Source organism: Oncorhynchus keta, chromosome 7, assembly GCF_023373465.1.
Source record: "Oncorhynchus keta strain PuntledgeMale-10-30-2019 chromosome 7, Oket_V2, whole genome shotgun sequence".
NCBI classification, from domain to species: Eukaryota; Metazoa; Chordata; class Actinopteri; order Salmoniformes; family Salmonidae; genus Oncorhynchus; species Oncorhynchus keta.
The window spans coordinates 6,646,875-6,674,659 of NC_068427.1; the positions used below are offsets into that span (position 1 = coordinate 6,646,875).

Here is a 27,785-nt window from a genome sequence, read left to right on the forward strand (position 1 = left end):
CTCAGTGCAAAAAGACAACAACAGCTTTCAGAGGGAAGAAAAGCAGATGGCCCAAAGTATTTGCAGCCACTCGACATCAGTGTAAATCGTGCATTTAAGGTGTTGCTCCTTGTTCAGTGGGAGGCTTGGATGACAAGTGGGGAGAAATCCTTCACTAAAACGGGCCGCATGCGAAGAGCAACTTATGGTCAAGTCTGCCAGTGGGTCCTGACAGCGTGGAGCATTGTCAAAAAATCCACTATCATCAACGGGTTTCGAAAGGCTGGACTGCTGCGTGTTGAAGGGGCAGCATGAGCTCAGTGGGGTATTTGCCTCCGGATGAAAGTTACGAGAGCAACAATGAAAACGATTCAACATCGGATGAAGCAATTCTGATGCTATTCAACTCAGACACCGAAGGAGATGGCTTCAGTGGTTTCAGTGCACAGGAGGAGGAAGATAGTGACCAATGACTTTCTTGGTAGGCCACTGTTTAATTTTTGTTACAAGCCGTGTTTCGTTTAAAGGCAGTGTAAAGTTAATTTGTTTCAATGTACCGGTAGGCACCTGCGTCTTATAGACATGTGCAGCTTATGTATGTACAAAATACATATTTTTTAATAATTCAGTGGGTGCGGTTTATATTCAGGTGCGCTTAATAGTCCAGCAATTACGGTAGTTAACTAGTGATTATGATTGATTGTTTTTTATAAGATAAGTTTAATGCTAGCTAGCAACTTACCTTGGTTTACTGCATTTGTGTAACATGCAGTTTCCTTGTGGAGTGCAACGAGAGAGAGGCAGGTCGTTATTGCGTTGGACTAGTTAACTGTAAGGTTGCAAGAATGGATCCCCGAGCTGACAAGGTGAAAATCTGTCTTTCTGCCCCCGAACTAGGCAGTTAACCCACCATTCCTAGGCCTTCATTGAAAATAAGAATGTGTTCTTACTGACAACCTAGTTTAAGATTAAATAAAGGTGTTAAAAAAAATAAAAAAATCAGCGCCCAAAAATACCGATTTCCGATTGTTATGAAAACTTGAAATCTGCCCCAATTAATCGTCCATTCCGATTAATCGGTCGACCTCTAATTGTTCTGCTGGAGACTCATGTCAGGATGAGCCTGCAGGAAGGGTACCACATGAGGGAGAAGTTCTTCCCTGTAACGCACAGCTTTGAAATTGCCTGCAATGACAACAACCTCAGTCCGATGATGCTGTGACACACCGCCCCAGACCATGACGGATCCTCGACCTCCAAATCGATCCCGCTCTAGAGTACAGGCCGCGGTGTAACGCTCATTATTCAATGATAAACGCAAAACCGCAACTCGTCAGTGAAGAGCACTTTTTGATAGTCCTGTCTGGTCCAGCGATGGTGGGTTTGTGCCCATAGGCGGAGTTGTTGTGATGTCTGGTGAGGACATGCCTTACAACAGACCTACAAGCCTTCAGTCCAGCCTCTCTCAGCCTATTGCGGACAGTCTGAGCACTGATGGAGGGATTGTGCGTTCTTGGTGTAACTCGGGCAGTTGTTGCCATCCTGTATCTGTCCTGCAGGTGTGATGTTCAGATGTTCCGATCCTGTGCAGGCGTCGTCACACGTGGTCTGTCCGATCAGTGGTCTGTCCTGTATCCCTGTCTTAGGCGTCTCACAGTACGGACATTGCAACTTATTGCCCTGGCCACATCGGCAGTCCTCATGCCTCCTTGCGGCATGCATAAGGCACGTTAACACAGATGAGCAGGGACCCTGGTTATCTTTCTTTTGGTGTTTTTCAGAGTCAGTAGAAAGGCCTCTTCAGTGTCCTAAGTTTTCAGAACTGTGACCTTAATTGCCTATCGTCTGTAAGATGGTTCCGACCTAAAATATGTGGACATCTAGAAGTACCTAGGTGTCTGGCTAGACTGTAAACTCTCCTTCCAGACTCATATTAAACATCTCCAATCTAACATCAAATCTAGAGTCGGCTTTCTATTCCGCAACAAAGCCTCCTTCACTCACGCCGCCAAACTTACCCTATTAAAACTGACTATCCTACTGATCCTCGACTTCAACGATGTCATCTACAAAATAGCTTCCAATACTCTACTCAGCAAACTGGAGGCAGTTTATCACAGTGCCATCCATTTTGTTACTAAAGCACCGTATACCATCCACCACTGCGACCTGTATGCTCTAGTCGGCTGGCCCTCGCTACATATTCGTCGCTAGACCCACTGGCTCCAGGTCATCTACAAGTCCATGCTTGGTAAAGCTCCGCCTTATCTCAGTTCACTGGTCACGATGGCAACAACCACCCGTAGCATGCGCTCCAGCAGGTGTATCTCACTGATCATCCATTAAGCCAACACCTCATTTGGCCGCCTTTCATTCCAGTTCTCTGCTGCCTGTGACTGGAACGAATTGCAAAAATCGCTGAAGTTGGAGACTTTTATCTCCCTCACCAACTTCAATCATCTGCTATCTGAGCAGCTAACCGATCGCTGCAGCTGTACATAGTCTATCGGTAAATAGCCCACCCAATTTACCTACCTCATCCCCATGCTGTTTATATTCATTTACTTTTCTGCTCTTTTGCACACCAGTATCTTTACCTGTACATGACCATCGGATTATTTCACTCCAGTGTTAATCTGCAAAATTGTAATTATTCGCCTACCTCCTCATGCCTTTTGCACACAATGTATATAGACTCTTTTTTTCTTTTTTTTCCTACTGTGTTATTGACTTGTTAATTGTTTACTCCATGTGTAACTCTGTGTTGTTGTCTGTTCACACTGCTATGCTTTATCTTGGCCAGGTCACAGTTGTAAATGAGAACTTGTTCTCAACTAGCCTACCTGGTTAAATAAGGTTAAATAAGTAAATAAATAAAAATAAATACGCTGTTAGTAACTTAACGACCGTTCCACAGGTGCATGTTCATTAATTGTTTATGGTTCATTGAACAAACATGGGAAACCATGTTGAAACCCTTTACAATGAAGATCTGTGAAGTTATTTGGATTTTTACAAATTATCTTTGAAAGACAGGGTCCTGAAAAAGGTCAGTTTCTTTATTTGCTGAGCAGCGAATATGCTCGATGTCGTTTGAAGAGAACATAGTTTGAGTTTCTCATGAGCTATTTTTATAGCCTACCTTTTAGGAGTGGGATGATTTTCAAAACAGAGAAATATGGGTGATCAATTTTTATTTCTAGGCAATGTAGTAAACTATAGCCTAATCATATTTCGGAAGTACATTTCCTTGGAAAGATAACTGCTCCGTGCTTTTCCGTCCATGCGCACCTGATCTCGCACGTATGGCTACTGAACTTGAAGCAGCAAGAATGAGGACAGCGACACCTGCTATGTTTTGCATACAGGATATAGCCTATTTTTTAGGAGGACGATTTGCAGGCAGACAAATAAATGGGTAATCAATACTGAAATGGAAAAGGCACAATGCTCGCTCACCATAGTAGCCTTACCTACAGAAAATGCATTTTCCTTTTCAATGATGATTACATATTTTGATTGCACCTCGACTCTTTCCGCCATCAATATTTATTTACAGACACTGTAGTAAACTAAAGACTCATCATATTTAAGTCAATTTCATATTTTTGTTAACTGCCACGTGATTCTCTGCCCATGTGGGCAAACTACTCTATTTCAATGATACCACATATACTAGACGCACTTGAACTCACACCCAAGGAAAGGTAGGCTATCGTTAAAGCAGCGAAAAATGTGTGCTTTTAACACAATAGGTAGGCTTAGGCTAATGCATACAAAGTAGAAATACAAACGTTTCGAAATAATCTGCGGGACCAGCAGTGTGAAAAATGCTAGCCACATAGCAGCAATGCAACCTCTAATTTCAGCCACACAAGTGGATACAATGAATTTAAAATCATCAAGGATAACAGAAAAGGTTTAACAATGTCATAACTCCTAGTCCAATAATAAAAATAATAATTTCATCAATAATGCACAAGTATGAGACGATCCAGGGTCAAGTTCATTATGCACTAAATGGAATAAAACGGACTGAATTAAAAAAGGTTGCAAACAGCTCCGTTGCATCCCCTAATGAACCCCGGTATCTGTTGGTCTGCACTTGGGTCTCAGACAGATTCTGTGGTCTCACCTAGTCTCTTTTCTACCAACCTTCATAAGGTCGAGCTAGCTACCACAAAACTTAATGGGCCAGATCTAGCTTGAACCTAATCCTGGTTTAAAAATCATTCTCCATTTAAATAAACCTTTTTAGTCCAGTACTAGGCTTAATATAATATGGGTCCCGGGAAACGGCCCTATCTCCTATGGGATTTAGTCTCACTTGGCTCATGGCCTCGTAGCCAGACTGCACACTGATGTTGAAGCTCTCCTCGCTGTCGCCGTCATCTGACTTGGACAGGATGTTGTTGATGTGGTGGAACACATTGCTCTGGTGCAGGAACTGATGGTCGGACTGCTTGAACTTCAAACTCCAACACCTGATAGATAGATGGGGAAAGACTCCGGGTCAAGGGTGAATTACGCGCTCACATTGATCAGTAAAGTGGTAGCTAAGTTGGAGGATTTTTAAAAACATTTATTATTTTTTTTAACCTTTTATTTAACCTTTATTTAACTAGGCAAGTCCGTTAAGAACAAATTGTTATTTACAATGACGTCCTACCCCGGGCAAACCCGGACAATGCTGGGCCAATTGGGACTCTATGGGACTCCCAATCACCGCTGCGTCACTCGGGAGCCCGAGTGGAGGATGGTGCTAGCAACACCAGGGTTGTGGGTTAAATTTCTGCATGGGCCATGTATACTGAATATCTGTCACATGTTGGCCACTATGAATAAAAGAGTGTCTGCTAAAAGACCATATACCAAACCTATTCAATCAGACACTGGGAGAGAAGTTCATAACTTCTTTTGCACAGGTGCTTTGTTGCCGTTTTTTGTGGGACTGAAAAATTGCTCGAAATGTGAATGAGCGTTATTAAAAGGATCTGACCCTTTTTTTCAATTTTCGCCAAAAATGATATACCCAAATCTGACTGCCTGTAGCTCAGGACCTGAAGCAAGGATATGCATATTCTTGATACCATTTGAAAGGAAACACTTTGAAGTTTGTGGAAATGTGAAATTAATGTAGGAGAATATAACACATTAGATTTGGTAAAATATAATACAAACTAAAAATCATGCGTTTTCAATGCGTTTTTTGGTTCTATCATCTTTAAAATGCAAGAGAACGGCCATAATATAGGAGTCAGGGCGCAATTTAGATTTTGGCCATTAGATGGCAGCAGTGGGTGCAAAGTTTCAGATTGATCCAGTGAAGCATTGCAATACTGCACAATATTTATTTTCTATCTGCCCAAATGTGCCGAATTGGTCAATTGAACATACATTTAATTTTTCTTAAGTTTACACACTCACAGGAATGTCATACATGACAGATCATTAGCTTATGCACTAACTTTCACACATCTAGATGGCCAGGCGGGTGGTTGTGGAGCCAGAGACTGCAGGGGTTCAAACTGTAAAACCCAATTCCTACATTTGAATATAAAAATGGATTTTATCAAACAAAACTGTTACATTTTATTTTTGGGACCCTCAGGATGACAAATCAGAGCAAGATTACTGAATGTAAGTACATTATTTACCTTCAGGAGGTGAATGTATCAAACCATTAGCCCGTGAAAAGTTGTTTTTCACTCTCAAACAATAGCATGGTATTTTTTCACTGTAATAGCTACTGTAAATTGGGCAATGCAGTTAGATTAACAGGAAGTTAAGCTTTCTACCCATATAAGTAATTCTAGTCACATTAGCATCAACCGTCTCGCTATAGGGAAATCGATCACGTAGAGGTTAAAAAGTGAAAAAAGCGGTGGTGAATATTATAGGGCCTTATTCATATATATACAGAAAGGGATTTGACCTTTTAAGATATCTTCCCTTAGTTTTAGTATTATTACAAGTGTATGGTGGATAATAGGGTTAAATCATTTAGGGCAGGTTTGAGTTGAAAGTGGAGGTAAACTTGGAGCAACAGGGCCATTGTACCTGAGGGCCATCTGCTGCAGGGAGCTGCCACTAGGAAGTGACATCATGAGGTCGGAGATGGTCTGGAGGAGGCGGTGGAAGGTGTGGGGGAGGGGGTGGGCGGCCTCCCCGGCAATCACAATGTCAGACAGCGGGTGCTCACACACAGCCAGGTCTCTCTCCTGTGTGTACGAAGAAAACATAATGGAAAAGAAGCTAAAAGTTGAGGGACGCAATGACTACAAACGTACATGTATACTTAACAAAAACAAATGCAATATGAAACAATTTCAAAGATTTTACAGAGTTACAGTTCATATAACGAAATAAGTAAATTGAAATGAATTAAATCAGGCCCTATTCACAGTCATTTCACATGACTGGGAATACAGATACATTATACATCTGTTTTTAGTTCAGTTGACAAAAAAAACATCTGAATATTTTGTACTGGTACCTCAAAAGCCTTTTTTTATTCAGGCTTGTCTCATTGAGATGATCTATTTAGCAAGAGACCTGTTGAAGATAGCAGCAATAAAATTAACCTTCCCCCACCACTTCGCTCCTGAATTCTTAATCAAACATCACCTGCTCCATCACAATTTTCTTGTTCCCGGGGGCTTTGTTTTCTTCCTCCTCCTCTTCCTTGGGTTCAAAGGGTGACGGGGTGAGGGAGGCGACAAAGTGCCACAGGATGTCGTGCAGCGAGGTGGTCTGGATCACGTTACACAGCAGCCAGTTGAACGCCTGAGGGGGAGAGAAGTAAGATGGTGGCTTTCACTCACTTCAGAAAACAGTCCTTTAGATTTCAAAGACCTGAAGCAATGTATTCATTTACTTTCATATAAAAGTACCAAAAACCAACCATGTACAAAGGTTGACCCCTAACCTAACCTTTTAAATAAATATATTGTTTTTAATTTAACTAGGCAAGTCAGTTAAGAACAAATTCTTATTTACAATGACTGCCTTCCTCGGCCAAACCCGGACGACACTAGGCCAATTGAGCGCTGCCCTACGGGACACCCAAACATGGCCGGATGTGAAACAGCCTGGATTTGAACCAGGGATTGTAGTGACGCCTCTTGCACCGGGATGCAGTGCCTTAAACCGCTGCACCACTCGGGAGCAACCTTAACAATACATTTTCAGATCAGTTTCTCAGCTCAGATACTACACTTTTATCCTTTCTAACAAGGCCGTCTAGCGACTACTGAGGTACCTCAAAAGGAGGCTAATCACGTTAGCATTTGAGGAAATGCTAACTGTTGAATGCTAATGTAAGCATGAACTTGGCATTTCAGGCAGCGTGACACATTTTCTGATGGGAAATGCTAACTGTCCACAAATCTTGTGTATGACTCCATGGCCAGCTAGTGTTAGCATTCCCAGGGAGCTTGACACATTTTCTGATGGGACATGCTAAAATGCCAATTGTTATGTGTGTGAGTATCTCTTTGACGGACATTACCTCCATGGCGAAGACCCTGCATGCGGACTTGCGCAGGGCGTGCTTCATGGCCACCTCCAAACCCTCCAGGTCATGGTGCTGGATGACGAAGGCCAGGACAGGCCACTGGAAGTTCCTCTCGCCCTTACTGAGGGATCCGTGGGCCGAAATGAGACGGGACAGTTCCGGGGAGGGGTGGCGCAACAGAGAAGAGCCCACATCTGGAGGGGAGGACAGTGCTACAAATATAGAAATTAAAGCAGCAAGCAGCAATGCCTTGGTTCAAGCTGTGGGCCAACTGTGCCACCATTAGGACAAATTGGACACATCGCCCTAGGATTAGCAAATTTGGTACTCCTTACCACACTTGACAAATATCCAAACTCCTAATCAAACAAATTGTGCAATGTGCCTTTGATGTATTTTAGACAATTTGCAATGATGTTAACTCCTTCAAATGTCTTTCTCCAGGAGCGCTGGACTGATTGGCACCAAATTTGCAAGAACCCGCCCAGTTCATTGGTTAATGGTGTTTGAAATTTTAGCCTAGGAAATGTTGCGTTGGGAGACATCAACTTTCGTGCAGATCGGTCATTCGGTACAAGAGGACTAGCGTTTTAAGTGTTTTTTCGCGGAAAATCCATAATGGTGGACTGAGTTTAAGGCATATTTTTTCCTTGTGAAGAGAGGGACATATGTAACACTTTTTTAAAACTCTAGCTCACAGTGAGGAGTGGGACCTTGCAAAATGTGCACATTAAATTGATTGTTCTAGCGGCACTATGTGGACAATTGGCATGGCATTACGTGTGAAGGTGTAGCCCGGCCCACGCCCCTGTACCATCAAAGATTGCACCCTCCTGGGCCTCACCATCTCACAAGAATTCAAATTTGAATTTTGCGTTACGGTTGAAGAGGAATAATAACAGTAATTAAAGTTGCAAGCAGCAATGCCAGGGTTCAAGCTGTTGACTCACTGTGCCACCATCAGGACAAATTGGGCACACTGACCTAGTCTGAGCTACTTCTGTACTCCTTACCATGCTTGCCAAAATCAAGAACTCTAAATCAAACAGATCATGCAATATGCTTTTGATGTGAACTACATGACCAAAATCATGTGGACACCTGCTCATCAAACATCTCATTCCAAAAACATGGACATTAATATGGAGTTCCATGATCTCGCCATCACGGTTGACAACTCCATTGTGTCCTCCTCCCAGAGCGCTAAGAACCTTGGTGTGATCCTGGACAACACCCTGTCGTTCTCAACTAACATCAAGGCGGTGGCCCGTTCCTGTAGGTTCATGCTCTACAACATCCACAGAGTACGACCCTGCCTCACACAGGAAGCGGCGCAGGTCCTAATCCAGGCACTTGTCATCTCCCGTCTGGATTACTGCAACTCGCTGTTGGCTGGGCTCCCTGCCTGTGCCATTAAACCCCTACAACTCATCCAGAACGCCGCAGCCCGTCTGGTGTTCAACCTTCCCAAGTTCTCTCACGTCACCCCGCTCCTCCGCTCTCTCCACTGGCTTCCAGTTGAAGCTCGCATCCGCTACAAGACCATGGTGCTTGCCTACGGAGCTGTGAGGGGAACGGCACCTCAGTACCTCCAGGCTCTGATCAGGCCCTACACCCAAACAAGGGCACTGCGTTCATCCACCTCTGGCCTGCTCGCCTCCCTACCACTGAGGAAGTACAGTTCCCCCTCAGCCCAGTCAAAACTGTTCGCTGCTCTGGCTCCCCAATGGTGGAACACACTCCCTCACGACGCCAGGACAGCGGAGTCAATCACCACCTTCCGGAGACACCTGAATACCTAGGATAGGATAAAGTAATCCTTCTCACCCCCCCCCCCTTAAAAGATTTAGATGCACTATTGTAAAGTGGCTGTTCCACTGGATGTCATAAGGTGAATGAGCGTCTGCTAAATGACTTAAATGTAAATGTGAGTTGGTCCCTTCTTTGATGCTATAACAGCCTCCACTCTTCTGGGAAGGCTTTCCACTAGATGTTGGAACATTTGCTGCAGGGACTTGCTTCCATTCAGCCATGAGTATTAGTGAGGTCGGGCACTGATGTTGGGCGATTAGGCCTGGCTCGCAGTCAGTGTCCACCCCAAAGGTGTTCAATGTGGTTGAGGTTAGGGCTCTGTGCAGGCCAGTCAAGTTCTTCCACATCGATCTCAACAATCCATTTCAGTATGGACCTCGCTTTGTGCACGGGGGCATTGTCATGCTGATACAGGAAAGGGCCTTCCCAAACTGTTGCCACTAAGTTGGAAGGCCAGAATCATCTAGAATGTCATTGTCTGGTGTAGCATTAAGATTTCCCTTCACTGGAACTAAGGGACCTAGGCTGAACCAAGAAACACAGCACCAGACCATTATTCCTCCTCCCTCAAAAGTTACTGTTGGCACTATGCATTTTAAAAAAAATACATATATATTTCACCTTTATTTAACCAGGTAGGCCAGTTGAGAACAAGTTATAATTTACAACTGCAACCCGGCCAAGATAAAGCAAAGCAGTGCGACAAAAGTTACACAAACAAATGTACAGTCGTGGCCAAAAGTTTTGAATGACACAAATATTAATTTTCACAAAGTCTGCTGCCTCAGTTTGTATGATGGCAATTTACTCCAGAATGCTATGAAGAGTGATCAGATGAATTGCAATTAATTGCAAAGTCCCTCTTTGCCATGCAAATGAACTGAATCCCCCCCAAAACATTTCCACTGCATTTCAGCCCTGCCACAAAAGGACCAGCTGACATCATGTCAGTGATTCTCTCGTTAACACAGGTGTGAGTGTTGACGAGAACAAGGCTGGAGATCACTCTGTCATACTGATTGAGTTTGAATAACAGACTGGAAGCTTCAAAAGGAGGGTGGTACTTAGAATCATTGTTCTTCCTCTGTCAACCATGGTTACCTGGAAGGAAACACATGCCGTCATCATTGCATTGCACAAAAAGGGCTTCATAGGCAAGGATATTGCTGCAGGTAAGATTGCACCTAAATAAACCATTTATCGGATCATCAAGAACTTCAAGGAGAGCGGTTCAATTGTTGCGAAGAAGGCTTCAGGGCACACAAGAAGGTCCAGCAAGCGCCAGGACCGTCTCCTAAAGGTGATTTAGCTGCGGGATCGGGGCACCACCAGTACAGAGCTTGCTCAGGAATGGCAGCAGGCAGGTGTGAGTGCATTTGCACGCACAGTGAGGCGAAGACTTGGGTGGCCTGGTGTCAAGAAGGGCAGCAAAGCCACTTCTCTCCAGGAAAAACATTAGGGACAGACTGATACAGGGATTGGACTGCTGAGGACTGGGGTAAAGTCATTTTCTCTGACGAATCCTCTTTCCGATTGTTTGGGGCATCCGGAAAAAAGCTTGTCTGGAGAAGACAAGGTGAGCGCTACCATCAGTCCTGTGTCATGCCAACAGTAAAGCATCCTGAGACCATGTGTGGGGTTGCTTCTCAGCCAAGAAGGGAGTGGGCTCACTCACAATTTTGCCTAAGAACACAGCCATGGATAAAGAATGGTACCAACACATCCTCCGAGAGTAACTTCTCCCAACCATCCAGGAACAGTTTGGTGACGAACAATGCCTCTTCTAGCATGATGGAGCATCTTGCCATAAGGAAAAGTGATAACTAAGTGGCTCGGGGAACAAAACATTGATATTTTGGGTCCATGGCCAGGAACCCCCCAGACCTTAATCCCATTGAGAACTTGTGGTCAATCCTCAAGAGGCTGGTGGACAAACAAACCCCCACAAATTCTGACAAACTGCAAGCATTGATTATGCAAGAATGGGCTGCCATCAGTCAGGATGTGGCCCAGAAGTTCATTAACAGCATGCCAGGGGCGGATTGTAGAGGTCTTGAAAAAGAAGGGTCAACACTTTAAATATTGACTCTTTGCATCAACTTCATGTAATTCTCAATAAAAGGCTTGGACACTTATGAAATGCTTGTAATTGTACTTCAGTATTCCACAGTAACATCTGACAAAAATATCTAAAGACACTGAAGCAGCAAACTGTGCAAATGTATATTTGTGTCATTCTCAAAAATGTTGGCCACGACTGTACAGTCAATGACACAATAGAAAAATCTATGTACAGTGTGTGCAAATGCAGAAGAGAAGGGAGGTAAGGCAATAAATAGGCCATAGAGCATAAATAATTACAATTTAGCATGAACACTGTAGTGATAGTTGTGCAGACAATGATGTGCAAGTAGATATGGGGATGAGTTAGTTGGGTGTGCTATTTACAGATTCACTGTACCTGTACACAGCCATCGGTAAGCTGCTCTGACAGCTCATGCTTAAAGTTAGAGAGGGAAATAGAAGTCTCCAACTTCAGGGATTTTTGCAATTCGTTCCAGTCATTGGCAGCAGAAAACTGGAAGGAAAGGCGGCCGAAGGAAGTGTTGGCTTTGGGGATGACCAGTGAGATATACCTGCCGGAGCGTGTGCTACGGGTGGGTGTTGCTATTGTGACCTGTGAGCTGAGATAAGGCGGGGCTTTACCTAGCAAAGACTTATAGATGACCTGGAGCCAGTGGGTTTGGCGACAAATATGTAGCGAGGACCAGCCAACGAGAGCATACAGGTCGCAGTGGTGGGTAGTATATGGGGCTTTGGTGACAAAACGGATGACACTGTGATAGACTTCATCCGGTTTGCTGAGTAGAGTGTTGGAAGCTATTTTGTAAATTACATCAATGAAGTCAAGGATCGGTAGGATGGTCAGTTTTACGAGGGTATGTTTGGCAGCATGAGTGAAGGAGGCTTTGTTGCGAAATAGGATTAGGAAATCGGATCATTTTGGATTGGAGATGCTTAAAGAGTCTGGAAGGAGAGTTTACAGTCTAACCAGACACCTAGGTATTTGCAGTTGTCCACATATTATAAGTCAGAACCATCCAGAGTAGTGATGCTAGTCGGGCGGGTGCGTGCAGTAATTGGTTGAAGAGCATGCATTTAGTTTTACTAGCATTTAACCTGTTGAGTGTAGGGGGCAGAATTTTGATGTTTGGATGAAAAACGTACCCAAATGAAACTGCCTATTTCTTAGGCCCAGAATCGAGAATATGCATATAATTGTCAGATTAGGATAGATAACACTCTAAAGTTTCCAAAACTGTCAAAATATTGTCGGTGAGTATAACAGAACTGATATTGTAGGCGAAAACCTGAGGAAAATCCAACCAGGGAGTGCCTAAGAGAAACAAATCTCCCTGTTCTATTGCATGCCTTCCCTCCATTTAAAGGGATATCAAACAGATTCCTTTCCCTATGACTTCCACATGGTGTGAACAGTCTTTAGACATAGTTTCAGCCTTTTATTCTGAAAAATGAGCGAGAACGATCACATCGCGTCAGTGGATGGTGCCAGCAGAGTTTTGCATGCGCAACAGCTTGGAGCAGACATTTTCTCTCTCTCTCCTATTGAAAAAGCTATGGTCAGGTTAAAATATGATCGATTATTTATTGTAAAAACAACCTGAGGATTGATTATAAAAAACATTTGACATGTTTCTACGAACTTTACGGATACTATTTGGAATTTTCATCTGCCCGTCATGACCTGCATGAGCCTGTGGATTTCTGAACAAAACGCGCCAATCAAATGGAGGTTTTTGGATATAAAAATAATCTTAAATCGAACAAAGGAACATTTATTGTGTAACTGGGAGTCTCGTGAGTGCAAACATCCAAAGATCAAAGGTGATGAATTTTATTTTTTTTGTAATGTTTGTCTGTTTGTCTGTTGAGAGAGATGTCCTAATAAAAACACTTGGATAGCTTTTGCTGTAAATCTTTTCTTCTTTGAAATCTGACACGCCAGGTGGATTAACAACAAGCTAAACTGTATTTTGCTATATTGCACTTGTGATTTCATGAAAAATTTATATTTTTAGTCATTTCATTTGGAGCTCTGCAATTCAGCGGATGTTGACGAAAATGATCCCGCTAACGGGATGGGTGCGCCAAGAAGTTAAAAGCAGTTGGAGGCCACGGAAGGAGTGTTGTATGGCATTGAAGCTCGTTTGGGAGGTTTGTTAACACAGTGTCCGAAGAAGGACCAGATGTATACAGAATGGGTTCGTCTGCGTAGAGGTACATCATTGATGTATACAGAGAAAGGAGTCGGCCCGAGAATTGAACCCTGTGGCTCCCCCATAGAGACTGCCAGAGGTTCGGACAACAGACCCTCCGATTTGACACACAACTCTGTCTTCGAAGTAGTTGGTGAAACAGGCAAGGCAGTCAATTGAGAAACCAAGGCTGTCGAGTCTGCCAAAAAGAATGTTGTGATTGACAGAGTCGAAAGCCTTGGCCAGGTCGATGAAGACGGCTGCACAGTAATGTCTTTTATCGATGGCGGTTATCAAATCGTTTAGGACCTTGAGCGTGGCTGAGGTGCACCCATGACTAGCTCGGAAACCAGATTGCAAAGCGGAGAAGGTCCGGTGGGAATCGAAATGGTCGGTGATCTGTTTGTCAACTTGGCTTTCAAAGATTTTTATAGAGGCAGTGTAGGATAGATATAGGCCTATAACAGTTGGGGTCTACAGTGTTTCCCACGCTTTGAAGAGGGGTATGACCACGGCAGCTTTCCAATCTTTTGGGGATCTCAGACGATACGAAAGAGGTTGAATAGGCTAGTAATAGGGGCTGCAACAATTTCGGCGGATAATTTTAGAAAGAGAGGGTCCAAATTGTCTAGCCAACTGATTTGTAGGGATCCAGATTTTGTAGCTCTCTCAGAATATCAGCTGTCTGGATTTGGGCGAAGGAGAAGCAGGGGGGCAAGTTGCTGTTGGGGGTGCTGAGCTGTTGGGGTAGCCAGGTGGAAAGCATGGCCAGCCGTAGTAAAATGCCTATTGAAATGATCAATTATAGTAGATAGATCGGTGGTGACAGTGTTTCCTAGCCAGCTGGGAGGAGGTGCTCTCATTCTCCATGGACTTTACATTGTTCCAAAACGTTTAGCTTTAGCTTTCCTAACTGACTGAGTATATTGGTTGGACTTCCCTGAAATGTTGCATATCGCGGGGGCTATTTGATGCAGAATGCCACAGGATGTTTTAGTGCTGGTCAAGGGCAGTCAAGTCTGGGGTAAATCAAGGGCATTATCCGTTCTTAGTTCTACATTTTTTTGAAAGGGGCATGCTTATTTAAGATGGTGAGGAAGGCACTTTTGAAGAACAACCAGGCATCCTCTACTGACAGGATGAGGTTAATATCCTTCCAGGTTTCCCGGGCCAGGTCGATTAGAAAGGCCTGCTCACTGAAGTGTTTTAGGGAGCATTTGACAGTGATGAGGGTTGGTCGTTTGACCGCGGACCCATTGCGCATTCAGGCAATGGTGCAGTGATAGCTGAGATCATGGTTGAAGACAGCAGAGGTGTATTTAGAGGGTAGGTCAGTCAGGATGATATCTAAGAGGGTGTGCCCATGGTTACAGAGTTAGGGTTGTATAACTTGTATGAAAATGAGGGCATCTAATTTAGATTGTCATACGACCGGGGTGTTAAGCATATCCCATATCCCAGTTTAGGTCACCTAACAGTACAAACTCTGAAGATAGATGGGGGCAATCAATTGACATATTGTGTCTAGGGCACAGCTGGGGACTGAAGGGGTTTATAAGAAGTGACAACGATTTTTAAAAGTAGAAGCTCAAATTGACCTGGATAGTATGACAGAACTCAGGCAAACTCTGCAGTAGATTCAAACTCCGACCTCTTTGGCTGTTCTATATTGTCAGAAAATGTTATAGTTAGGGATGGAAATTTCAGGATTTTTGGTGGCCTTCCTAAGCCACGATTCAGACACGCATAGGACATCAGGGTTGGTGAAGTGTGTTAAAGCAGTGAATAAAACAAACTTAGGGAGGAGGCATGCATGAAACCAAGGCTTTTACGGTTAAAGAGGTCAACAAATGAGAGCGCCTGTGGAATGGGAGTGGGGCTAGGCACTGCAGGGCCTGGGTTAACCATTACATCACCAGAGGAGAAGTAGGATTAGGGTAAAGGCTATAAGAACTGGTTGTCTAGTACATTGATACTGGGTGCTGCAGGGGTTAACCTCTACCCTCATCCTTTCCCTGCCAATGCATTGTTGTTTGGACCATTTTTCAAAAGTAAAAAATTGGTAGGCTATATGAACAGTTGTTGTATTACTTGTGAGGCACAGCTGAGTGAGCATACATCTAAATAATTTGCTTTTTATTTTACTGGGCTACTCGTGCCTGCATCTGATGGTCAGTCTCAGCGGAGGGAGACTGAGGGTCCGTCTCTCAACAGCCCCCCACTCTCCCTTTCCTCCACTGACCCAAAAAGGACACAGTCTTCCAGATGATGGCAAAACTCGAGTTGCACCGCATTATTTCTGCCTCATACACAAATTCATGTTGTTACTCCTATTAACATTTTTGCTGCTGAACCCCTAATAATAATAATAATAATAATAATAATAATAATAATAATAAAGGGCCCAAAGCCCTCTGGTCTGGTGGTTTAGGGGAAGGTTTTACCCACCTGCATCCCCACTGTGGACTCCACGTCTGGGCACGGCTTTGACCCTAGCCGGAGAGGCCAAGTGCTTCTTGTCATACTCAGAGGCCACTACAGAGTAAGACCTCTGGAACACCGTCCTCTTGGACAAGTCACTATCTGTGATTGGGCTGGTCTCCAGACTGCAAGAGACGAACACAGAAATGTTGACCATCTGTTTCACACTGATACAGATATGACATACACTACAACCACATATAATAAACACAGACATAATCAGTCTGCTCATCTCTACTCTCAAAAAGAGGTGTGTTACCTGGGTGGCATAGACTTCATGTTGCTCTCGGGCTCCACGAACACGTTGGGGCAGGCGTCGGGGGTGACTGAGATGTAGGGTGCAGGGACAGACGTGGAATGTAGGTACCTCATCTCATCCTGAAACAGGTTGTCATCCTGGTACCCACCAAAGTTCTCTGTGTGTTGCCTTGAAGAGGGGAGACAGGTTTACGTACCAATGTAGTTTAAATATTTTGGGTTTATTCATGTGGATGCTGCCTCAAAGCAAATAATTCCATGACTGTTTTCACTGTGTAATATGTCCATGAGATATGGATAAGACACTATACACAACCAAAATGTATGATCATCATCACTTCAACTAACGTTGCCACAGCGCTTTAAGTGTAATGCCATCCCAAAGGGCATAAAACCAAAATAGAAGGAGATTGTCTGGGAGGCAAAAATAAAAAGAGATTACCTTAAATTTCTTCCCTCCCAATCTTTCCAGTGCCTTTCAATTTGATCATCATCACAATAGCTATAATTTACCTGGCCAGCATCTGCAGGTAGAGGCAGCCCATCTTGTTGGGCTTCTCGTCAGAGACGCCCTCCTTGAGGCTGGGCAGCAGGGAGTGAAGCGGGCGAGGCGGGTGGTGGCACAGCAGGCTGGGCTTTGCGGCGCTACTTAGGGAAAGCAGGAAAAGGGCGTTGGCACGGATCACCTGGTGGGCCTCCATGGTGGGCAGCGCTCGCGGCATCTTCAACTGCAGGGGCTTCTTCCTCGACTGCTTCACCTCGATGGGTAGGGAGAGAGATTCGATTTAAGTGGTGGTTAAGAGGTCGAAGTTTGGGGAAAGAGGGGTATGTAGACCCCAACTGCATTGTATGACTTGTCACGAGCATATTACCAAGGTTGTTTATGAAAGCACATGGTTGAGTAAGGTTATCCTTTGAACTTTTACAGTGAGAAATAAATACATTGAGCATAATATGTTAGTGTTAAATCCTGATTGTTAAGGGCTTATGTTCGTTAACTATCCAAGTATTTTTGAAGTTCCCATAAGCTTGAAGAATTTTATGAAATTATTAACTTACACAAATGTATTAAATTATTATGCATGTGTAAAGATACAAAACATCTATTGAAGCGTTGAGCAGTACAGTACCTTTTCCCTGGCAGCAGTCTGCTTGTCTCTCAGGTACTTCTCCCTGCAGCGGTCACACACCAGGTACCAGGTACTTCCACCGATCCCTCCGTCTCCACAGTTTCCTGCCCAGCCCCCACAGAAGTGGCCGATACTGTTGTAGCCCTGGCCTCCCGCGTAGCGACCACAACCTGCCCAAAACACACCAGATGATGCTAAGATCCACAGACTTAAATAGAACACAGATACATGTATCTTATGCTAAGATCATATTGAGTAGTGCTGCTGTACGAGCAGAACTACAGTGTATACGGTGTCATGGGGTTAGCCACCATCCGCCTCGGTATGAAGACATGTTCAGCTTTCTTTTCTTCCACACAATCAATAAAACAAAATAGGATTTTCATGTCTGACCTTTTATATGTGAGAGGTAGGCCAACCTCGCACAGTGACATGGCATGTGTATTTCTAAACCTATGGAATAAAAGCAAACCCAACATTGTTGATCTTACCTGGGTGGGCCTGCCTCATGTGGTAGGTGACAGGGTAGGGGTGCGACTCCCCACACAGCTCACAGATGGTGTCCTTCTCTGGTCCCCCGATGGCCAGCTGGGCCATCTCCCCAAACAGGTTCCCCCTGGGGCGCACCTCAGCCTGATCTCTTTTCTTCTTCTCCTTCTTGGACTTCTTAGTGTCCTTCTCGTTCTCCTTTTTCTTCAGGATGGCGCTGGAGCCCGGGCTGGGGAAAATCATGTTCTGGGTGGCTGCCTTGATGGTCGCCATGGAGATGTCCTCCCAGAATGCAACAAGGTGCTGGAGTGTGAGCGGCAGGATGGACTTGGCCCTCATGAAGGGATGAGTGGCCACCTCGTGGGAGACGGGCTCCCCCTTGCTGTCCTCGCACTTCTCGGTCAGTGGTGGCTCTTTGAGCATGGACAGGACCTTGTTCTTGTTGATGCTGCCCATCTTGGAGATGTCGGGCCCGTGTGGGGCAATGTTGAACATATTGAGGGCCGAAGATATCTCCAGCGAGTGGCGGTTCATCAGCTTGCTCTCCTTCTCCTCTTGGCCGCCCAGCGAGCTGCGGACGGGCGCGTGCTCCTTGGTCAGCTCCGGGTTGAACTTGAGGAACGAGGAGCAGGCCATGGCGTCGTGGACAATGCCCTCGTGCCAGAGGAACGCGGCGAAGACCGACCGGGCGCACTCTGCCACCGAGGGCGACATAGCCTGCTTGGTGGTCTCGGTGAGCACTGATGAGCTCTCGCCCTTGAAGAGCGGGCCAGACTTGTCCTTCTTGGGGCGCACATGGCGGCTGGAGGTCTTGCGGCTGACTTTTGCCGACGAGCGACTGCTCTCCAGCTCATCCTTGATGGGCACCTTGCAGATGCTGAAGTGCACCTTGGAAGAGCCCTCCTCTGTGTTGCTCACGTCAACGTTCTCATCATTTCCCTCATCATCGGAAAGAAGAGCAATAGACGTACACATCACCACCTCCCTGTGGAGGTCTTCCTGGGTCACATGGGGTGATGGGCTGCGGTTCTCCATGTTCATGTCACCTCCTTTGCTGCACCTGTCCTTGGGAGATAGTTTGGGTTTAGGCGAGGTGGACCTTCCCCTCAGTGGCTCTGAGGCGAGAGGGACCTTTTTCCGTAGGGTGTCCGGGTCCAGTGTGTACGAGTCCGACTTGGATCTCTCTCTGGGCGGGTCCAGCAGAGCCATGGAGGGGCTGACTTTGGGAGGGAGGTTCTGGTCATGCTGGGGGGAGGAAGACCACGCCAAGGAGGTGCTAGAGGGTCTATACTTCCCTGAGGAGGAGGACAGGCCCTTCTGCTTGAGCGAGGAGGACAGGCCCTTCTGCTTGAGCGAAGAGGAGCGGGAGCCAGGGTTGGGCGATTCGGCGCGCAGCCCGGAGGAGTCACGATCACGCACTTCGGCCTTCTGCGCCTGCAGGGTGTTATGGTTGGGCGAGTGAGAGCGGCTATGAGAGTCTGACCGCAGCTTGGCCGTGTCTGACCTCAGGATCAGTGCCTCGCTGGCCGGCAGGTCTTTGCTTTTGGAGTTGTCCGAGGAGCGTCCACCCTCCTGTTTTGGGGAGTGGCTTTTCTGTCGTTGTTTAGAGGCTAGTAGATAGGCATAAAATAGAAACAGTTATACTATAACTCATTGAGGTTTAGTGTAAAAGGCAGCACATCCAGTTTACTCAGAGTACAACACTCAACATCTAAGGGTCAAAACAAAAGGGATTATGAAAGGGAAGAAATGAAGAGAAGTCTGATTTTTTTTTTTAAATAAATAAGAAGCCTCAGACTGTGGAAAGTTGTCGACCAATTCACTTTAGTAAGTGACTGCAATTCAGAAGAGCCTTGAATGGCCTTGAGTCACATAAGTTTTCCAAATGACCTAAAATCAACCTATGCATGTCTGACAGGTCTGTCCATCTATTCACTGAAGGCCCTAACATGGACAGAGGATGGTGCAACAAATGAGAAAAGCCCAGCCCAACACTGTCCCCCAGGCTAGGTATTATATAATTGGTCTTTAGAAAGTGTTCAGTCTGAAGGACTCATGCATTCTTTATTTTACTCACCCTTTTGCCTGAGAGAGAGAGATGAGAGCGCAGAACAATGCCCAGCCGCGGACATACTGATTTTGTGCACACACTCATGAGAAGATGCAAGGCTGTGTGATGAAGAACCATCTACAGCGTAAAACACAGGACATGAATACAGGGACACCATCACAGTGAGAAAGGAGGAGGGAGAGAGAACAGGTAAGGAATCACCACAGGAGCAGAAAGGAAGAGGGAGAGAGAACAGGTAAGGAATCACCACAGGAGGAGAAAGGAGGAGGGAGAGAGAACAGGTAAGGAATCACCACAGGAGGAGAAAGGAAGAGGGAGAGAGAACAGGTAAGGAATCACCACAGGAGGAGAAAGGAAGAGGGAGAGAGAACAGGTAAGGAATCACCACAGGAGGAGAAAGGAGGAGGGAGAGAGAACAGGTAAGGAATCACCACAGGAGGAGAAAGGAAGAGGGAGAGAGAACAGGTAAGGAATCACCACAGGAGGAGAAAGGAGGAGGGAGAGAGAACAGGTAAGGAAACACCACAGGAGGAGAAAGGAGGAGGGAGAGAGAACAGGTAAGGAAACACCACAGGAGGAGAAAGGAGGAGGGAGAGAGAACAGGTAAGGAAACACCACAGGAGGAGAAAGGAGGAGGGAGAGAGAACAGGTAAGGAAACACCACAGGAGGAGAAAGGAAGAGGGAGAGGATGACCATTGGGAGAGCAGAAGACGGAGAGTCAGAACGACAGGCAGTTGGAGTTAAGATAGCTATAAGAGAACAGAAAAAAAGGTAGTAAGAGATGCATGAACTAAGGCTGGGAGACAGCAGTTTGAGCCCGGGGCTGGGATAATGGAGTGAATGGAAACATATTGATACGTGGTATACTTTAGTGATACTTAATAGTAAGTAATATTAGTAATATGCATGTCAATCTCTACTAGCTGAAAGTGGAGGAGAGATTGACTTCATCATTACTTTTATTTGTGAGAGGTAATGGTATGTTGTATGCACCGAGCTGTCTGCCTAAACTACTGGCACACAGGTTAAATTAGATTTTAAAAAAACAGATTCAAAAACATCTTATGGAACAGCGGGGACTGTGAAGCAACAAACATTGGCACAGACACATGCACACACACACACACGATAACATTCACACTATACATACACATTGATTTAGTAATGTAGATATGTGGTAGTGGAGGCCTGAGGGCACACTGTGTGTTGTGAAATCTGTGCATGTATTGTAATGTTTTAACATTGTATAAACTGCCTTAATTCTGCTGATGCCCAAGAAGAGTCGCTGCTGATTAGGCAGCATCTAATGGGGATCCATAATATATACAACATACAAATAGTAAGGAGAATATCAACTAATCTGAACATGTTCCTCATTAGAGCACCACGTGTGCTGCGCGTCAAGGTTAGTAAGTCTGGTCATATTGACACATCTTCTAGGCATTTAGTTCAATATTTTAGAGATCCAGAAAGAAAAACACTGAATGCATGTGGTAAACTAATACATTAACTCGAACACAAAATGACGCTTCCTAAATTCATATCTGATAGATGCCACTAAGGTTGTCGACATTTGCAGTGAAGCCCTGGGCTGGTTGAGAGTTCTAAGCAGGGATGGGAGCTATAGAGCTCATGTTTAAAAAGTAGAATCAGTGATAAGCGGGGTGACTTCCCAGCAAATAGGGGACGTCGATCCCATTGGTTCACTTAAGGGCTGCGGCGTGACGTTATCCCACTGACATACTGAGAACATTTTAAGAACATTGCGTGATGGTCTCAAGAGAGCGTTCTCTGGGGGAGCTTTCCCAGGAAGTCACTGAGGACCATGTCAGGACTTTTTCAGGATGATCCAAGACTTTTAAGTGACTTATTTTAATAGTCCTTAGGACATCGCACGATGGCCCCAAGGGAACTTTCTCAGGGGGATCTTTGGCACTTATTTGCTCCAGGGATGCCGGACTACTAAAGCTAAAACACCACATCTCACTGTGACAGTAAAACATACATTGTTTGACTTTGTTGTTGAGCCACACATTCATTACCTTTTAGACATTCCCTCATTGATTTCATTTATTTATTTCAGCAATTTGAGTTGGGCTATTACACCCATTGTTGATGTTAGAGCCGATTTGGACATATTTGTAGAGAGTTTACAGAGCTCCATGTACATGATGAAATATTGGATATGTACCTTTATGATTTATATTTACCTGATTGAGATATATTCTTTTGACTATAAAGAAAGATTATATTATGTATTTTTCACGTCAAGTAATCTATGCTTTAAATTGGAAAATATTTTTGTTAGATATAAGAAGAATAAACATTTTTGTTGCACCATATCCCTGGATCTCATTGATCAATGTTTTGGCCGATTGGAAACTTTGAATGTGGACTGTATGCGTATGAAACAACCCCGCTTTCAGGCTAGGGCAGTGGCTATGGTCAAGAGGAAAGGAAGCCATTACAGCTGACATGTTTAGAAAATCGAGCACACAGCCATGTCATCTCCATAGACAAACATTGGGAGCAGAATGGCCTTACTTGAAGAGCTCTGTGACTTTCAACGTGACATCGTCATAGGATGCCACCTTTCCAGCAAGTCAGTTCGTATAATTTCTGCCCTGCTAGAACTGCCCTGGTCAACTGTAAGTGCTGTTACTGTGAAGAGGAAACATTTAGGAGCAACAATGGCCCATCCGTGAAGTAGTAGGCCACACAAGCTCACAGAATGGGGCCACCGAGTGAAAAAGCTCGTAGCTCATAAAAAATTGTTTGTCCTCGGTTGCAATACTCACTACCAAATTCCAAACTGCCTCTGGAAGCAACATCAGCACAAGAACTGTTCGTCGGGAGCTTCATGAAATGGGTTTTCATGGCCGAGTAGCCGCACACAAGCCTAAGATCAGCATGTGCGTTGGCTGGAGTGTTGTAAAGCTCACCGCCATTGGACTCTGGAGCAGTGGAAACGGGTTCTCTGGAGTGATGAATCACACTTCACCATCTGGCCGTCCTACTGACGAATCTGGGTTTGGATGCAAGGAAAAAGCTACCTGCCCCAATGCATAGTACCAACTGTAAAGTTAATGGTCTAGGGCTGTTTTTTATGGTTCAAGCTCCTTAGTTCCAGTGAAGAGAAATCTTAACGCTATAGCATACAATGACATTCTAGATGATTCTGTGCTTCCAACATTGTGGCAATAGGTTGGGGAAGGCCCTTTCCTGTTTCAGCAAGGCAATTCCCCTGTTCACAAAGCAAAGTCCATACAGAAATGGTTTTTCAAGATCGGTATGGAAGAATTTGACTGGCCTGCACAGAGCCCTGACCTCAACCCCATTGAACAAGCTTTGGGATGAATTGGAACGCTGACTGCGAGCCAGCCCTAATCACCCAACATCAGTGCCCAACCTCACTAATGCTCGTGGCTGAATGGAAGCAAGTCCCCACAGCAAATGTATCGACTTCTAACGGAAATCCTTCCCAGAAGAGTGGAGGCTGTTCTAGCAGCAAAGGGGGGGGACCAACTCCATATTAATGGCCGTGATTTTGGAAAGAGACGTTCAACGAGCAGTTGTCCACATACTTTAGGCCGTGAAGTGCATAATAGTTTTTCTTCCGTGTATTTTAAAACAAGAGCTGAGATTTAGGAACAGGCCTACAGGTGAAATCAGTCACTGGTGGTGTAGCGGGAATATCGGAATGCGAGTTCAAATCCCAGGTGAGAACATGTTAAATAATAACGACTGTATGAATAAACATACACAAAGTAATCATGTATGTCAGTGTGTCAAATATGTAGGTTGAAAATACAATGTTAAAAGCACTGTGTGTGTGGGTATACCTAGCATTGTCAAAAGACAGAGCTGTGACTGGATCAGTGGCTCACCAATCAGAGCCTTGATTGGCAGTAACAAGGGCTGATGTGTAATGAAACTATGGTGCACGCGCCGTGGGTAAAATTGTTTTTTTTTGGGGGGGGGGTTTCTTTGCGACCATCGGGTAACAAGAACTAGATAAAAACCTCCAGCGGATCATGACAACGTCCCAAGAACGTTCAGGGGACGTACTAACAACTCATTATTGTTATTTTACAGTTAGCTGGCGTTCTAAATCCTAGTGTTTCCATTCCCCTTTAAAGTCAAAATCTCATCTCTGCTCAGGTAGCAGCAGCCAGCCAGACCATCAAATGTGTTCTCTGTGCTCCCCGTACTGTCTGTAGTCATCCTATTTAGCTTGGCTAGCCTGCCTAAGTATGCTGCAGAGCTGTCTGACAACATCATTTTAATAGTTATTTAAAGTAGATAAGGCATACCTCCATGAACTGTCCCTTTCCTTTTTGTCATTGTGTTGTGAACATTCATCTCTCATGCAGTCTACGCGGTAGCAGTAGCAGGCGTAAAACTGTATCCATCTCTGTCCGAGCCGGAAAAACGGGCACAATAGATTATTATTATTTTTTTATTTATTTTATTTCACCTTTATTTAACCAGGTAGGCTAGTTGAGAACAAGTTCTCATTTGCAACTGCGACCTGGCCAAGATAAAGCATAGCAGTGTGAACAGACAACAGAGTTACACATGGAGTAAACAATTAGCAAGTCAATAACACAGTAGAAAAAAATGGGCAGTCTATATACAATGTGTGCAAAAGGCATGAGGAGGTAGGCGAATAATACAATTTTGCAGATTAACACTGGAGTGATAAATGATCAGATGGGCATGTACAGGTAGAAATATTGGTGTGCAAAAGAGCAGAAAAGTAAATAAATAAAAACAGTATAAAAACAGTATGGGAATGAGGTAGGTGAAAAAGGGTGAGCTATTTACCTATAGACTATGTACAGCTGCAGCGATCGGTTAGCTGCTCGGATAGCTGATGTTTGAAGTTGGTGAGGGAGATAAAAGTCTCCAACTTCAGCGATTTTTGCAATTCGTTCCAGTCACAGGCAGCAGAGTACTGGAACGAAAGGCGGCCAAATGAGGTGTTGGCTTTAGGGATGATCAGTGAGATACACCTGCTGGAGCGCGTGCTACGGATGGGTGTTGCCATCGTGACCAGTGAACTGAGATAAGGCGGAGCTTTACCTAGCATGGACTTGTAAATGACCTGGAGCCAGTGGGTCTGGCGACGGATATGTAGTGAGGGCCAGCCGACTAGAGCATACAAGTCGCAGTGGTGGGTGGTATAAGGTGCTTTAGTGACAAAACGGATGGCACTGTGATAGACTGCATCCAGTTTGCTGAGTAGAGTGTTGGAAGCCATTTTGTAGATGACATTCGAGGATCGGTAGGATAGTCAGTTTTACTAGGGTAAGCTTGGCAGCGTGAGTGAAGGAGGCTTTGTTGCGGAATAGAAAGCCGACTCTGGATTTGATTTTTGATTGGAGATGTTTGATGTGAGTCTGGAAGGAGAGTTTGCAGTCTAGCCAGACACCTAGGTACTTATAGATGTCCACATATTCAAGGTTGGAACCATCCAGGGTGGTGATGCTAGTCGGGCATGCGGGTGCAGGCAGCGATCGGTTGAAAAGCATGCATTTGGTTTTACTCGCGTTTAAGAGCAGTTGGAGGCCACGGAAGGAGTGCTGTATGGCATTGAAGCTCGTTTGGAGGTTTGATAGCACAGTGTCCAATGACGGGCCGAAAGTATATAGAATGGTGTCGTCTGCGTAGAGGTGGATCAGGGAATCGCCCGCAGCAAGAGCAACATCATTGATATATACAGAGAAAAGAGTCGGCCCGAGAATTGAACCCTGTGGCACCCCCATAGAGACTGCCAGAGGACCGGACAGCATGCCCTCTGATTTGACACACTGAACTCTGTCTGCAAAGTAATTGGTGAACCAGGCAAGGCAGTCATCCGAAAAAGCGAGGCTGTTGAGTCTGCCGATAAGAATTTGGTGATTGACAGAGTCGAAAGCCTTGGCGAGGTCGATGAAGACGGCTGCACAGTACTGTCTTTATCGATGGCGGTTATGATATCATTTAGTACCTTGAGTGTGGCTGAGGTGCACCCGTGACCGGCTCGGAAACCAGATTGCACAGCGGAGAAGGTACGGTGGGATTCGAGATGGTCAGTGACCTGTTTGTTGACTTGGCTTTCGAAGACCTTAGATAGGCAGGGCAGGATGGATATAGGTCTATAGCAGTTTGGGTCCAGGGTGTCTCCTCCTTTGAAGAGGGGATGACTGCGGCAGCTTTCAATCCTTGGGGATCTCAGACGATATGAAAGAGAGGTTGAACAGGCTGGTAATAGGGGTTGCGACAATGGCGGCAGATAGTTTCAGAAATAGCGGGTCCAGATTGTCAAGCCCAGCTGATTTGTAATTTTGCAGCTCTTTCAGAACATCTGCTATCTGGATTTGGGTAAAGGAGAACCTGGAGAGGCTTGGGTGAGGAACTACGGGGGGCGGAGCTGTTGGCCGAGGTTGGAGTAGCCAGGCGGAAGGCATGGCCAGCCGTTGAGAAGTGCTTATTGAAGTTTTCGATAATCATGGATTTATCGGTGGAGACCGTGTTTCCTAGCCTCAGTGCAGTGGGCAGCTGGGAGGAGGTGCTCTTGTTCTCCATGGACTTCACAGTGTCCCAGAACTTTTTGGAGTTGGAGCTACAGGATGCAAACTTTTGCCTGAAGAAGCTGGCCTTAGCTTTCCTGACTGACTGCGTGTATTGGTTCCTGACTTCCCTGAACAGTTGCATATCACGGGGCTATTCGATGCTATTGCAGTCCGCCACAGGATGTTTTTGTGCTGGTCGAGGGCAGTCAGGTCTGGAGTGAACCAAGGGCTGTATCTGTTCTTGGTTCTGCATTTTTGAACGGAGCATGCTTATCCAAAATGGTGAGGAAGTTACTTTTAAAGAATGACCAGGCATCCTCAACTGACGGGATGAGGTCAATGTCCTTCCAGGATACACGGGCCAGGTCGATTAGAAAGGCCTGCTCACAGAAGTGTTTTAGGGAGCGTTTGACAGTGATGAGGGGTGGTCGTTTGTAGTTAATTCGTAGTTTGTAGTTAATTTGTAGTTAATTCGTTTCTGCACTGAAATAGGTTGAATATTTGCTTAAAATGAACAACTACCTTCGGGCCCAGAGTCCCACAGTCCTTGACTTGATTCCACTCATGAATGATTTAATTTCGCTCTGGAGAAACAACTCAAAACAAAATGCTTTTCAACCTATGTCAGTCAATTAGATGTTTAGTACATTTTATTTAACCTTTATTTAACTAGGCAAGTCAGTTCCCCAAAACGACATGTTAATTTACATCAACATTCCAGTTGTGCACAAGAACAATACTGATTTGGAAATCTAAAAGCGAGACCAAGAGAACCCAGGAAGCCCACAGGAAGTTGTGAGACATGTCACCAAGAAGCAGGAAGTAAACAGGAATTAAAAGACAGTGGATAAAGAATGAAAGAGAGAGAAGTGAGGAGCAGCAACTGTATGTGGAGACTTGTCAATGTAATATGCATCTCTTCAGCAGTTCCATAGTCACACATATTACTACGTTTTGTACCCAAAGTGAAAATTGATAATGGTTGTTAAAATAAGGCACTGAAGACATGATTTTGACAAGTGCGTTAATTGATTAATAAATCGCCAAGGTTTTGTAAGGAAAAGGAAACTATGTTTGACACATCCTCACTTAAGATATACATGCATAACTACAACTAGCACAATACTGCAGAGTGTCTCCAATAATCTGACTTGCACGGGCAATGCCATGAGTATTTCAAGACAGAATATTACTAGTCAGACAAATTATCATAG

General features: G+C 44.9%; 1 protein-coding gene across 6 annotated transcripts in view; it reads right to left on the reverse strand.

Moving 5' to 3' along the window:
* mycbp2 (MYC binding protein 2) overlaps window positions 1-27,785 on the reverse strand; it is a 239,038-nt gene that overhangs the window by 31,747 nt on the left and 179,506 nt on the right. For 5 of the 6 annotated variants that reach the window (XM_035773118.2, XM_035773117.2, XM_035773115.2 and 2 more), the window contains 9 exons: window positions 17,945-19,552; window positions 17,454-17,623; window positions 16,837-17,081; window positions 16,325-16,492; window positions 16,033-16,190; window positions 7,490-7,689; window positions 6,607-6,765; window positions 6,040-6,200; window positions 4,307-4,463 (listed from right to left, as the gene is read on the reverse strand). In XM_035773118.2, the coding sequence (XP_035629011.1) occupies window positions 4,307-4,463; window positions 6,040-6,200; window positions 6,607-6,765; window positions 7,490-7,689; window positions 16,033-16,190; window positions 16,325-16,492; window positions 16,837-17,081; window positions 17,454-17,623; window positions 17,945-19,552 (3,026 nt within the window). The remainder of the gene's footprint in view (window positions 1-4,306; window positions 4,464-6,039; window positions 6,201-6,606; window positions 6,766-7,489; window positions 7,690-16,032; window positions 16,191-16,324; window positions 16,493-16,836; window positions 17,082-17,453; window positions 17,624-17,944; window positions 19,553-27,785) is intronic. The other variant, XM_035773116.2, reaches the window with a different exon arrangement.